Raw genomic sequence first — 14,954 nt, forward strand, 5'->3', positions numbered from 1 at the left:
CATATTATGCAAACAGATTATGAAAATTATTCTCATCAGTTTGAAATTACCTGTGAAGAAGGTCGTCTTCAATGTGTTCATCACTTTATACGTATTATTGTTCTCATCCTTGATGTTTCACTTCTCTATATGTCATGTATAGACAAATGTAGATGTTTTATGTAAACAAAAAAATGAACTTAATACTAATGTCTCCCACTTTAACTGAAAATACTTTTCTCTTGTCAATAATAATTATTCTGCTCCTATAACATTCCCCAGGCTCCGTTGTCTCATGTGTAAAATATGTGAATTGAGAAAATAGTTTGTTAAGTGTTTTAATTAATTAAATTCAGGAATAAATTGCAGGCAAAAAAAAATAAAATAATTTTGGTATTTTTTTATTTAAATAAACACTTCCGACTAAAACGCCAGAATCAACACATCATATAAACACACAAAACCAGCAGGAAAACACTCATAAAAATAATAATCCATGTCAGCAACAGCAAATTATGATACATCTTTACATTCAAACACTTATGGAGAGTTATAATATTTTCTGGTAATTATTATTTTGCACCCACCTACTCACACACGCACACACACACGAACACACACACACACACACGCACACATTACCCTCATTATTGTGTGCACACGCAAACACTTACACACACGTAAAGCCACAGGTTTATCCCTTTGAAGTCAGTCAGTGTGTATGATTGAGATAACCATTGTGCTACATGTGGACAACTTGGGCATACTTGGAATAAATAACAGCTAGCATCAGGTTACAAAATCATTATTCAGTCAGTATAGATCCAATCTTTAGACATTTTTTTTAGTTATTTGTTAAGCTCCACATTTTTTTCAAGATTTATAAAAACAGATTTCTTATTACAGCAGTGTTGTGGACTTGTATTCCAGGTGCTGCACCATTGGTATTTTTAGATGTTTTTGGACCATTTTGCTGATGCCCGTTTCACCTTTTTAAAATCTTATAAAGGAGAATGGTTTTGTTTCACTGTGTATCAGTGCAGTGCTTCATAGCCAGGCAGCAATAACTGAACACGAGAGGCAGACAAAACACAAACTGTAATGGACCATTCACCTTTGCATTAAAACAATGGATGAATCGCTCCATTTACAAAGGCCTGTAGAAGTTGAACTAAATGATTCAAAACATGCAAAAACACTGAAATGGTCACAGGGAAAAGGATTTCACTTGCAAAATAGTTGTGTTTAAAATGCGCCACACACCACACAGCAGCTCACAGGTTTCTGTGTTGAACTCTGATTTCAGATTTTACTCATAAACCTTCCCGTGGCAACAATAAAAATCATAATGCATTACAGTAGGAGTTAGAGGATGTGTGTGGGTCCAGAGCAAAACATTCAGAAGTAGTCTCTTCTCCGAGAATCATCGCTTATGAAGGAAGGGTTCAACTGGGCGGGGTAAATGCATGAGTGGCGCGAACCCGGCAGACCCGTGAACGGATACAGGCCATTTCTCTCCAGGTCGGAGTTACGCAAAGCAGGCTGTGGGGAAACAATGCAGAAAATACTTTAAATATTTGATCTTGTTGAAATTAGCAACTGTATCAACTGAGATGGGGTAAAAAAATTGCCTATCGATAATGTTGGCCTCTTTTTCAGGATTTTTTTGTGTGCTAATCAGTCTGTATGATAATGATGTGCGTCTCTCTGTGGCGTAGTTGACTCAAAAACTGGAGTTTTAATCATTTGAACATGTCTCTCTGTTTTCCTGAAATGTTAGATTTTTTTTCTAAGGTATAGCGCTACATGTTCTTCTCAGCTTAGACTACATTCCCATACTTCTTCTTGAACCTTGAAACCTTGTTGGCCCCAGGAAAGGTTATAATATTGTAAAATGAACATTAAAATAAAATCTACTTACAGAATAGTAAATGTCAGTCATCTGCAGCAAGTTTTTTGTGCTGCCATTTTCCTGCATCTCGATGGTCTCCCTGCCCCACTCCATGGATATACGATTATTTTTGGGGAAGTCTGCATACGGCGACATTTGCATGTCTCCACTCTTGAAGATGATTTTATTGATGTCATTTTTGTCTTTCCTGAAAGGTTGACATTTTTAAAATTAAAACTTACAGAAAACACAAACATAAGCCAGATAAAACTAATTAAATAAAACTAATTAAATTATTAGATTTATATAAAAATATACTTATATATATATATATATATATAATTTTTTTTTTTTTTTAGATTCTCTGACAAGGAAAGCCATCTTACTTGCAGCAAGTGACAATTAGAGCAATGATGAGGATGAGGAGGAGAGCGCCTCCTGCAGGTGCCACCACAACTGCAATCAGCTTATAAACTGTAGTGTTAAAATAAGAAAGAGATTGCAATTATTAAAAAATTAATACCAATAACACATGAATTTGTTAGAAATAGACTGAACATTATTGGTCAGGTAGATCTACTTACAATTGGCACAATTGAAGCCCCCAAATCCAAAAGTGCACCTGAAAAGCAGAAACAAAAACTACTTTAGAACTTTAAACGTTACATTTTACTGGTTTGACAGCACCAATAAACAAAGTTTGACTCACGCGACACATGTGCCATTTTCCAGCTTGTATCCATCCCTGCATTCTGAAATAAGACAAAACTGGCATTATTTTTAATCATTTAAACAAATCAAACTAAATATTCTGTTGTTCTTTTTCTTCAAGTGAGCAATTTATTTATCTGTCATTATTCTATAATGAGGAAGAGAGCTTACCTAGGCAGGACAAGTCTTCTGGGTTGTGTTTGTAATATCCCTGGAGACACTGGCAGTAAGCCGTGCCACTGCTGTCAGTGCAGGTTGAGCGCTCGGCATCACACTGAGTCTTCTGAGCTTCACATAAGCTCTCCACTGGAACACAATTAAGAGTCATTGTTGATATTAAATTAAAAGTTTATGTCTAAATCGTTTATATCTGTAATGGAGAATGTTGGAAGTGATGCTTTTCTAATTCAGATAATCTGTGATTCTCCACCAAGACAGTGGTCTGAATGCCATCTGTTGAGACTGGTAAATGTTTTTGGATAAACTCTGCCCCCTGGCGGCTATTCATATATATACACTGCTAGATTTGATCAACTGCCCAAAGGAAACCTTCCAAGACATCTCAGAAAGAAAGAGAAGTAAAGCTTATCGATCTTGATGATGGTGATGTTGATGCTAATCAACTCACTGTGGTAGGAGAGCTGATGCTGCAGGACCATTCTGCAGTGGGTCAACGACGAGCTGCAGTTGCTCAGAGACATCTGGATGCTGTTGTACACTTCAGTTGTCGTCACATCAGTGGAGATGGAAAACATGTTGACAGCCAAGATACGAACCCCGCCCTGCTCCCTATGGGGAACAATCGCACTGTTTTATTTGTTTTACTTATTTTTATTTATTTTTTTTTAGCAAATTAAAGTATTTTAAAATAAGCATCATCAACAGAATATGTATGTAAAAGTTGAAGTGTGCTGCAGACTTACTTGCTCCTTAGTGTTGAGCGACTATAGCCTCGGAGGACCGACAGTGACACGTTGAGCTGAATGAGATACATTAAGTATTAACTATATGAAGATATAGGCAGTGATGATGCACGTTAAAGTGTCTTGCAAAACTATGTATGGCCTTGTATATTGTATTTACCTCAGTATTTTATATTTTGTCGCATTATTTTTGCATTGTAGAGCGAGACTTACCAGCTGTATGATCTCTCTCTCATACATGGCCAGGGTTTTGAAATGATCATGTCTGTTAAAACTGAAAGTTCCCAGAAATGTCTTTACTATAGAAGGAGAAAAGAAAAGCCTGCAGTGAGCAAGCTGGAATAACTTCAACAAAGCCATAAAGTGGACTGATTTGTATTTCAGGATCACCTCTGGTGCACGTCCGTCCATCCTCAAGATGATAGCCGAGTGGACATTCACAGTTGAAGGAGCCGTTTGAGTTTAAGCACTTGGAGCCAGTCGGGCAGGGGCTCTGCTTACACTCATCCATATCTGAACACAGTAGGTGCGAAAAAAAAATACAATATAAGAGGAACTCTTTCTGACCTGTAAATATCAGTCATTTTCTTCGTATTCTGCAAATTTGTTTTGATCGTGTAAACATGACATCACCTTGGTCACAGGTGGGTCCTGTCCAGGCCTTCTGACACTGACAGATGAACTCTGGTCCCTTATAGCTCACACACATCCCTCCGTTCATGCAAGGGTTCGACACGCAGGGATTTCCTGGCAGTCAGGGAGGTCAAAAAGCATATTGGCATCAAAACATTCTTTTTTTTTTTCTTTTACACCAAATCTTTTTTTTCTGCTGTAAAGCAGACTACAGCATAACTATCTATGTGCACAAAGAATGCCAGTCCTATTTTTAGGATGTTTCTTCTAAAATGCCTTTATAATAAATTAAATGTAGCAGCTTTCTAATTCTTCTTTTCAGATGTAATAGGTCTGCTATTTCAGTTAGGATTCCGACCACGTTACACCACTGAGACTGCATCGGAAAAGGTCTTGCACGGCACAGCTCTTAATATTGATGCAACAGAAGTTTCAGTGTTGGATTTACTAGCTCTTAGGCAGATAATATAAACAAACCTGTTGTGATGGTTGTTATGTTTTATGAATAAGTGCAATGTGTGCTGTGCAATATTTAACAGGAATACGCAGAGAAAAATGAAGTACTCCTTAGTCCGTCCCCTACATGTTTAAAATGAGAGGCAAACTGGCTGCAATACGTGCTTTCACCACAGGACGTCGCTAAAAACCTACAAAGATGAACCTGAATTCATTTGTGAAAAATTGATCACTTTAACCTTAAGAGTTAAAATCGACAGTTACTCTGAAAATAAAACAACTTAGCTTCAGTTTATGAAATTTTTTTTAATTTTTTTTATTTTCTAGTCATTTTGTCGCGCATTAACAATATCTGTCATCTATCACAGTGGTTCCCAACCCCCGGTCCGTGGACCGGTACCGGTCCGTGGACCAATTGGTACCGGGCCGCGCAAGAAATAATTAAATATTTCCGTTTTATGTATTGAGTCTGGAGGATCTTTTATTTTGAAAATCCTTTAACCGGATTCTCTCGGTTACTTGCGCGCCAACACTGAGCCCACAAGCAGCAAAATGAGTAAGAAACAGATCAGATGTCTTTGGAAAGTTTCTTTGCAAAGGGGAACAGGCCCAGAGAAGAGACAGCAGAATGGATTTATCCCGGACCGGTAGGTGAGTCCCACATTACAAGCCCGCTCTGTACTACATGCGGCGACCGGCTGCTAATGAGGTAATGAAGCTTCAAACTGCAACACTTCGGGTGTCATTGTCTCTCATCACTCCCAGATGGGACCGTCTCGTTGCAGAGAAACAAGCTCAGGGCTCCCGTTAGTCATTATCTTGAGTTAAAATTTTCACAAAAGTAAAATGTTCGTCTTTGTGGCGCATCTGTATCTTATTTTGAAGGGATATGTAAACGTTACCGTAGCAACCAGAGTCGAGAGGAGATTAGTAGAGCTTGTGAGTCTTAAGTCTGGTTTAGACGGAAAGATATATATATATATATATATATATATATATATATATATATATATATATATATATATATATATATATATATATGTGAAACATTTGTACTTTTAACGTTACCCTCTATGACATACAAGACCTGATTCAGGGATGAGAAGAACATGCTGTGCAAAGGTCACATCAGTGAACCTAATAACATCAAAGTGTGAGCGTGAATTAGGTCAGTAACTCACTTTGTGGCAGTCTGGCGGTTTGGACCGCAGTGGGCACCGTCGTCACTTCCAGCTCTGTGGCCCCTCCGTCCGTCTGTTTCTTGGTGGTGTGTACAGCCTCTGTAGTCCTGGCAGGAGTGCTGTGACCGTCGGTGGTTTTGCTGTACTGACTTTGCGTTGTGGTGAGTCTTTGGGTCCCTGTGCTTGTTTCTGCCTGCGTGGTTGCTGCTTTAGTAGGAATGACCATCTTAGTTGAAGGCCTCTGCGTTTGGACTGCCGGGAGTGCTGCAGAGGTCTGCAGGGTCGGGGTGGGCGCTGTGGAGGAAGGTGAAGTGGACGGGACGGTGGTCTCTGTAATGGATTCTGTAGCATAGCTACTAGAGCTGCTGCTCAGCACTGCTGCTGATGTTGCTGGTAGGGAAGGAACAGTGGAATCCATGCTGCTGGTGGTAAAAGCAGTTGACTTAAAGGTGTTTTCTTCTGTTGTCTGTGGTCTGTTAAAACGAAGAGAAAATTGCTTAAATCTCAAAGTAGTTTTGTTTCTGAATTAACTAAATTTTAAATATGTGCAGGATCTTGCTAAAAAATACTTATAGCACTTGATCTTTTCTTCACTGATGTGCTCTAAGAAACCTCTGAGGCCTTCAAAGACCAGCTTTATTTATACAGAGATTAAATTTGACACAACTGGGCTCCTTTTACATATTAGATTATTTTTTGAAGGTAACTGATTTTCTGAAGGTAACTGAGAGGCCTGAATACAAATTAACACTTTTTAAAATACATTTTTTACATCTGAAATAATGTGTACACCATGCATCATTTCCTTCCACTTTGCTATTATCCACTACTGTTTTTCTACCACCAGCAGGGGGCGCAAACGCTAACTGAAATTGATTAGCTTCTTTGAGAACCAACTGGTAAAAAATATATATTTTTACCTCTCGGTGGCAGTGACTGGTGTAGGAGTGAGGAAGATCCCGGTAACCGTCCTTGGCACGTTTGTCTGAGACTCATCCATTTCAGATGAACTGCTGATTGTTGAGGGCACAGTAGTCAAACCTGAACCCACGCTATCCTCACTGGTTTCGGGTGAAAGGCCTTCTGTGCCTTCCTGGTTCTGAGTGTTGGGGCTCTGGGCTCCAGTGGTCATCTCTGTGGACAATCCAACACTGCTGCCAGAATCCTGATCCGTCCCAGAGCCATTTACTGGACCCTCTGAGTGTGAAGTGAAAGGAGGGGTGGAGGAAACAGGTGCGTCTGACTGATCAGTGCTGGGCTCTGTCACCCTGAGAGGTGGAGTTGAGTTAGATATCTCCTGAGATGTTAAAGAAAGCTGATGCTTTGTGGCGTTAGGTTGTCCGGTTAAACCCGGGGTTCCGCTGGCCACTGCTGGACCATTAGTTTCAGAAAAACTCCCAGTCACTCTCTGTTCTGTAGTTTCTCTCCCATCAGTCCTTGTAGACGGGGCACTTTGAGTATAATCCTCGGTTTCCACAGGCCTGTGGGGAGGGACACCCCAGGTGGACGGAGGCTGACGGGAGCTCGAGTCCTCCGTAAATGCCGATGAGGTGCTGTTGTTAGAGGAGGTAACAGAGAGCAGGGTTCTTTCCCCGGCACGGCTTACAGTTGTTGTGTAGGTTCTGCCGGTGAGTGTGCCGGTCTGCGACACCGAAGACGTAGCGTCCCCCAAACGGAGCGTCGTATCCGGACTGTCCTGGGACATGGTTTCATCCTCAGGAAACAGCCAGGGTTTGTCCTCCGTGGACACAGAGTGGGAGATTACTGGCATCTGGTTTGTGTTAGTAAAGCCACTGCTACTACTGACAATGCTACTGCTACTAGTACTACTGCTGCTGATGTTACTACTATTATTACTGCTGCTACTACTTCCACTACTACTACTACTGCTGCTGCCACTGCTAGTACTACTACTACTACTACTACTATCGCTGCTGCTACTACTACTATTACTAGTACTACTACTACTACTGTCGCTGCTGCTACTACCACCACCACTACTAGTACTACTACTACTACTGACACTACTAGTACTACTACTACTACTACTAGTACTACTACTACTACTACTGCTGCTGCTGCTACCACTACTAGTGCTACTACTACTGTCGCTGCTGCTGATACTACTGAACTCAGTGGTAGTTATAAAGGAGGAGGTAAGTGGCTTTGTGGACAGATTTGTGGCCTCAGGAAACCTGCTGCTTGTTTCTGTGAAGGTTTCTGTCTGCTCCGTGTCTGCAAATACAAAAAAAACAGAAGCAAAAACCAAAGATTAATTTTCTCATTGTGTGCTTTCTGAAACAGTACGACATGAACTCGTAAAGACTAAGATGCACCAGGTTTGATAATCTGAGTAATCTATTTTTATCAAATTATCATGTAAACGTAATATTTTTTCATAATACATTTTTCTTTTTTTTGTTTGACATTATTAGTCAAACTACTAAAATACATAAATTACACTCCAGATTTTTCAAAGAAACCTGAATTCACTAAAGCAAATTCATAGAAATGCTGTCATGATTTAGTAAAATCCTTGAAATTCTGATTTCGCAACCATTTAATATTGCCCAATAGAGGGCGCTCACCAGGAAGCCTGGGACCTGTGGAGGGTGCAGACAGTGAGAAGATGCTGTCAGGGTGAACAAAACGTTTTGTATGGGCAGTAAATTTTGGGTGGAGAACAACTGGCAGCCAGTTTGTCTACTCCTAACAATGGCTTGAAGTCCTAAATATGGAAGTGACTGTCTCTGCTGGGAATCTGCCATTTCCTTCCTAAAGCTGAGTGAGCACAGGGCGATTGGCAGAAACCGGCAAAGCATGGATCTGGGCGTGTTTTCATTGTTCAAAGGTCTCTTTTAGGCTGGTTAAAAATGGTTTGGTCACATATAAACTCCCCGAACACAACCAGAAACGAAAAGAATGTGACGACAGGGATGCCATTGCCGATTTGGGGACATTTTTGTGGTATTTTGAAGTTGACAGCTGAGAATCAAGGGCGGCATGAAGAGGAATGGTATGCAGCAAAGGTCCCCACCTAGAAACATTGTTCCATGTTGTATTTAAATTACTTGACTCTTAGCATCACCCGCAGAGCAACATTATGGTGTTGACATTCAGTTTATTCATTACTTTGTTTGTTCAGAACACAAGATGAGCTGTGAATTACATTTTGGTTAGAGATGTAATTTTTTCCAGCTGAAATAATGCAGTAAATGTGGAACCATAACAACTCATATGACCTGTATGTCAATTAGCATTTTATTTATCTGTCCTGACGTTTACCAACTACTTTCCATTGTCCTCCAAATGCTCCACAATTATTGGCACCCGTGTGAAAGACGTGCAGCAATCATCAAAATAAATGAATCTTTTATTGCTGCATCATATTCCAGCCATTATTTTTACTATAATTAGTGGTATACCCCAACAATCCCTATGAAATAAATACATTTTTATTTGTTTTAGGATTTACCTCCCATAAATTGGCTGTATGAAAATAACTACTTGCCTAAACACAGTTAGTGGCCTGGTGTGAGTGAGATTTCTTCCTCTGCTTATCTCTCTGGTCTTGTGTGGTCTTTTATCTGGCCTCTCTCCAGGTCTGAGAAAAGGGGTTAGCGATGGTGCCACAAACGGCTCCCATGCAGAACTTGTATAAAAGGTGGATTCAGCAGGAGAACTGCCTGGACGGTGGGAAGCTACGAGGATGAGAAAAGGGGTCATCAGACTGTTTTTCCCTCTTAGTTCCTCCGCATGTGTCACTCTCAATAATGCTTTTTTTTTTTTTTTTGTCTCCCTCTGGATCCATCCTGGGAAACAAAACTAAGACTGGAACGGGGTGCTGGCAGAAAGTGATGGACACTCCCAGATCACTCTGCTGTTTATCTCTTAGCTGTTAACACAGTTGTCAGTGTTGTGTCTTCACATCTGACATGCTTCAGAAACCGTTCTCTCTGGTTTAGCATGTCCGACTTCCTTAGTGACAAATTATTAAAAGTGCTGTGAATAAACAAGTGAATCTAATTTGTGCATACGTTCTGTTGCCCGGTGGTTCAGCTGTGACCAGAAAGCTGCAAATGTTGATGGTCAGCTGCAATATGACCATGACCTTGAGGCTCTGTGTTAGTCATTTTAGTCTTCTCCTTCCTTGCAGCATCCATGCCTTCAAGCGCAGCACAGAGTCAGGGCATTGGTGTTATAAAACGTTTTGGGACGGCTCCCACTTGGACCGAGTGTAACTGCATGAATCAAAGAGGGTGTTGGTGGGAATGTCCGAAATATCTCGCCAAACCCACACAGGCCAAATAAAACTAGAAACACATCATCCTAATTACCCAGCCTGAAAGAGCATAAATAATAATAAAAATTGCCGTAAAAAGAAATCAACGCGTTTCGCCTATTAAGAAATATTACCTAAAATAAAATACAACATTAAATAAGAAAGGCATCCAGATTCCAGCACTATTTTTGCTGCACAATCAGGGAGCTCATTTTAATACCACACTGGACTATATTAGGAATTCCTGCAATTTTTAATATAGATGTGAGGTTTAATTTAAGCCATATTTCCCTGACTCTTCTCTGGTTTTTAATTTTCATCATCTTTATCCCCCTATCGCTACAAAACTTTAACAGTAGGTGTGGACATCAAGAACAAGCATAGTTCATACACTTGGACAAATGTATTATTGACATGCAGCATGAAATGATGGCTCTTGAAATACAATACACCCAGTATTTAATCAATGTTCTTTGTGATTAAAACATTGCCTACATTCACATTGCATAAATAGTTGCATTTTAATGTGTATTATACAGTTCTAGTTATCTTGTTTTTCAGTTATAAATAAAAAAAATCTTTGAGAGGAAAGCTGGTTTTTATGTAATCTGAGACATATGTACCACTGATACCAGATATTAATAACAATATCTATAACAAAAACATTTTTGACAATGTCTAATCTTAAATGAGACTAAAATTGATCTGTTTTATTTTAGGTTTGCCAAACTTATTTTTATTTAGAGAATAATGAGAAACATTTTTTTTTTGGGTGAATTTTCTTTTAAACTTTACTCAAAGTCAGAAGTTTATAGACATATTGTTACCTTTTAAAACTAAAGACTTGGATCAACTATTTTGTGTACCCTTGCACATGCTGCAAACTATAATTTGCTGGATGTTTGGTCAATTGCTCCTGACAAAAATTGACTCAGGTTGTAGACTGTGTTACTCACATGTCTTTTTAGCTCTACTCAGAAACTTTCTTTAAAAAAAACAACAAACTTTCCAAAGAAACAAGGCCCTAGTCAAAAAAAAAAAAGGTTTTTTGCCGTTATGCTTTGGGTTACTATCCACTTATGAGACCCATTTGTGCTCAAACTTTAACTGTCTGGCTGATATCTTGAGATGTTGCTTTGATATTGATCCACAAACTGTATTTTCTTGTGGTAGCATCCATTTTGAATGTGCAACAATCCCTCTTGTAGAAAATGACACTATTATGTCGCCAACCCCATATTTCACAGATGGGATCTTGTTCTACAACTTGTATGTTTTCCTATTTTCCTCCAAATGTCACAATGGTGATTATGTCCAAACACTTCAGTTCTACTTGAACCAGGCCACCACACAAGCCTTTCTCGCTGAGAGGACTTTCACTCAGCTACACTCTTTAAACACCTTCTTTAGGTCTTTTATGCATTTCGTGCTGAACAAGATTTGTATCTGCGACACATAACCTGTCTCTTGAATGGTATGATGGCTGGACATTACACTTGCATATAAGGTCTTGAACAGATAAAACTGCTATCTTCAGAGTCGTGGAGGTTCAGAAATTTCTCCTGACATCATGGCCGATTTCTTTTGATTTTCCAATGGTGTCACACAGGAAGCAGTGTGTTTGAAGTGTGCCTTCATTTAACTAAAAATGTTTTGAATCAATTCACCAAAAATGAACAAAGCCTTGATGACTGGCTTTCCAGGATTGCATTAAGGCATAATAATCTCTCTTGAATTAAAGATAGCAGTAGAAAGTTTTGTAGAAAGTAGAAGGATCTGAGACATTATCCCCAATTTGTTTTATTAGTCTGAAAACTAACTGTGAGCTAATGATAGAATAAAATGCCCAATGGTTTGTGTGCAGGAAATGTGTCCCTAATTCCCTCAAAAGCAAAATAAATATATATTTTTTAAATCATCATATGACTATGACTATATCTTCTGCATGTGTAAAAGCAAAAACTTTTCATGAATGTGTTCTTGTGTGAGTCTTATCTCTGCCAATTGACAGAGTACATAAACTACAGGAAATTAGAGTATGCTGCCCAGAGTGGAGTCATCTGAGGATGCTGCTCCGCATTCATGATGTCATAATTGAGTTTCAGCTCCGTCTGCATTTTCTTTATATCGGAAGAACTTCATCAAGTTCACTTATGGTAGCTGGAAGGGACTACTTTCATAAACAGATACTTTATTAGTTAAATGCAAAACAAACTTCCTCCATTTCACTAATAATAGAGCTCAACAGTTTGCATACATTTTACTTCACGACATATTACTGAGTGCATTGGCAAAACATAATAGCATTCATGTAATATATGTTGCATGCAGTTTGGGGGTAACGGGATGCTCCTCTGAGTGACCTTTCAGCCCATGTTGGTACCGAACCCAAGTTGTGTAGGTTTAACAAGTAAATGGCCACTTAACTAATTAAAGGAGGGTGAAGACCCTCAGCTTGGTAGCAAGTTTGACTTCAGATTTGCTGCTACATTGATTAAAGAATTAAAAAAAAAACCTTAAACCCTTTTCATTTATTTAACATTCTACACCCAGACATATCAGGCACACCATTCTGTTGGACACCACCAGGTGACTGAACAACCATCTTTAGTTAAATTCTAACCACATTTTTTGTTACATTTCTTATTAAAACAATGTGGCAAATTTATCTATTATTTACCATTAGATTTACAAGCTGTATGAAAAAAAAATGGCGACTAAATTTTTGATATGACTTCTAAGAATTTTATTTAGTGTGAGTCGTAAAAAAAAAATTTAAATAGGAGCGAATTGAGGACCACTTAATCAGTTTTTGTTTTCTGTTTCTTTGTGGACAACACAAATAAAACTGGATCCAGCTTAGACTAATGCTATCATTACTCGCTCATTATTCATTATTTACGGTTTTAGTTCTGTTTTCTACATAAAAGACAGCTTTAAATTAAATTTCATTCGGAATTTAAAAACACTCTTTCAAAAACAGCGTGGGGACAAAAAAATATATTGGCTCCGTTTTTATTTATTTAGCTCTGAAACAACCTCATTGCTACAACAGGATAACTACCGTTTATCACGTGTTTAGAGTAGTTCAGTCTGGAAGCAACAAGCTCCCATGCTGCATGCTGAAGCTATTCATCACTTTTGCATCCTAAATTAAAAGCTACATTAGGAGATATGGTTTAACACTTTCGCATAATAAACTTTCTATTATCTGCCGGACTCTCGTTCTGTGTTCTTACCGAGGTGCCCCGCGGTAGCAGCGTCGGTTCCAGCCGTGTGTGTGAGCAGGAGATCCCTCTGTGACGGTGATAAACTCTCGCTGGAATATGAAGTTGAAGTTCCACCGTTTTCGGTGTTGCTGGGTTCTTCTGTGCCCGCTGAGTAATACAACCCGTCCGTTACCGAATTCGTGCTGTTGTAGCCGGGGGTCCCTGCCCGGAGGGGCCCCGGCAGACCCAGACCCAGCACCGACAGAGAGCAGAGGAGGACTTGATTCAAAAACCACGTTTCCATGACTTTTTTTTCTAAGACCCCCGAAGTAGCGGCCGCAGATCGATTCCGCCAACACGAGTGGATGCCCGGGAGTCCTCCACCGGGGACACCATGGGACGAGCGCTCCCGTTGTTGGAGAAAGTTTAGATGGGAAATGTGTGACTCCTGCTGAAGGTCCGGAGGAGATCCGTAGTTCTGCTGGCGGGGAGCGGAAGATAACAGAGCCGAAGCTGCAGCCTGTTATCACGGCGGAGGAGCCCGGGCTCCTCCTCCTCCTCCTCTTCCTCCACATACACACCAACAGATTCAAGTCTGATTACTGAGCTGCCTGCAGGTGTCAGAAGTAATGCCCTCGAATGATTCCTAATAAGTGATGAAAGTGAGCGTTCTAGGTTTACACTTTAGAGTTTAACAATGCTTGAATAGTTATATCGAAGACAAAAAGTGGGGAAAAAAATGAAAGCATCATGAGTTCATGATATCTGAAGTGAGGTTCTATTAAGGCATTATAAGCAGTGAATATCTTGCCGACATAGCAGCCTTGGCGTCCGCTTTTAGCACAAAACCAGATAAGTTGGATCTGAAGGCCGAGGGCCAAGATCAAAAGGTGTTGAGGGATGTTATGTAAAATCAACTTTTTTTTAGCTTTATATCATGATATAATGTTATCCTCTCATACATGGAGTGTTTTAATTCTTTCATGCATGTTTGAAAAATCTTTGAACTTCCCATGACAGCCATTTGTGGGTGCCTACTCACTTGAAAGCACAAAGCGCTGCCTATTTACCCCCAAGCTCCATGATCATTTTATGGGTAATGAGGCTAAACTAAAAAAAAGTATTCATTAAAAAGAACTCATTTTTGGGATTTACTTGGTGTTAAAAATTTCTATTTTATTTGATTTATAAATACTCTTGCTGGACACAGGCCTAAAAATACAATCTCAGTTTCGATATTTAAATTACACCATTATGTGTTGGAACAGTCCGGCTCTAATAAACAACCAGATCTGCAATATTGCCGCCTATAACAAAGCATATTAATGTGTTAGAATATTACAAAGTCCAGATGTAAATTCAACTGACAGCCTTCGGAAAGACTGTATATCCAGTCTGACCAAGTTTGAGCTACTTTTTAGATCCCAAATGAGCAAAGCTGGTAGAGACATGCCCCCAAAAGCTGTAATTGTAGCAAAAGATGGTTCTACAAAGTACTGCCTCAGAGCTGCTGAATGCAAACCCTGTTGAAATTTTTATTTGCAAAACTAATAAAAGGTTCTATCATTTTCTTTCCTCAACTTTGTGTTGGTCTATCATATAAAAACCTAATTAAATACATTGAATTGTGTACAACCTTGATTCAACAAATCAAGGTCTTGCTCAATGAGCAGGACCTTGATTCTCAAG

The 14,954-nt window shown here is 39.4% G+C and overlaps 1 protein-coding gene across 1 annotated transcript; it reads right to left on the reverse strand.

Moving 5' to 3' along the window:
* Positions 1 to 364: 364 nt before the first annotated feature.
* heg1 (heart development protein with EGF-like domains 1) lies at positions 365 to 13,813 on the reverse strand. The gene is made up of 14 exons (XM_081604466.1): positions 13,296 to 13,813; positions 6,695 to 8,009; positions 5,775 to 6,247; positions 4,138 to 4,251; positions 3,895 to 4,017; positions 3,718 to 3,803; positions 3,505 to 3,560; positions 3,210 to 3,370; positions 2,753 to 2,887; positions 2,580 to 2,622; positions 2,455 to 2,492; positions 2,257 to 2,344; positions 1,901 to 2,078; positions 365 to 1,521 (listed from the first exon to the last, which is right to left on the reverse strand). The coding sequence occupies exons 1-14, from the start codon at positions 13,567 to 13,569 to the stop codon at positions 1,378 to 1,380; spliced, it is 3,228 nt and encodes a 1,075-aa protein (XP_081460592.1). The 5' UTR covers positions 13,570 to 13,813; the 3' UTR covers positions 365 to 1,377.
* Positions 13,814 to 14,954: the final 1,141 nt, after the last annotated feature.

The sequence above is a fragment of the Poecilia reticulata genome, chromosome 2 (assembly GCF_904066995.2).
Source record: "Poecilia reticulata chromosome 2, P_reticulata-male-v2, whole genome shotgun sequence".
NCBI lineage: Eukaryota > Metazoa > Chordata > Actinopteri > Cyprinodontiformes > Poeciliidae > Poecilia > Poecilia reticulata.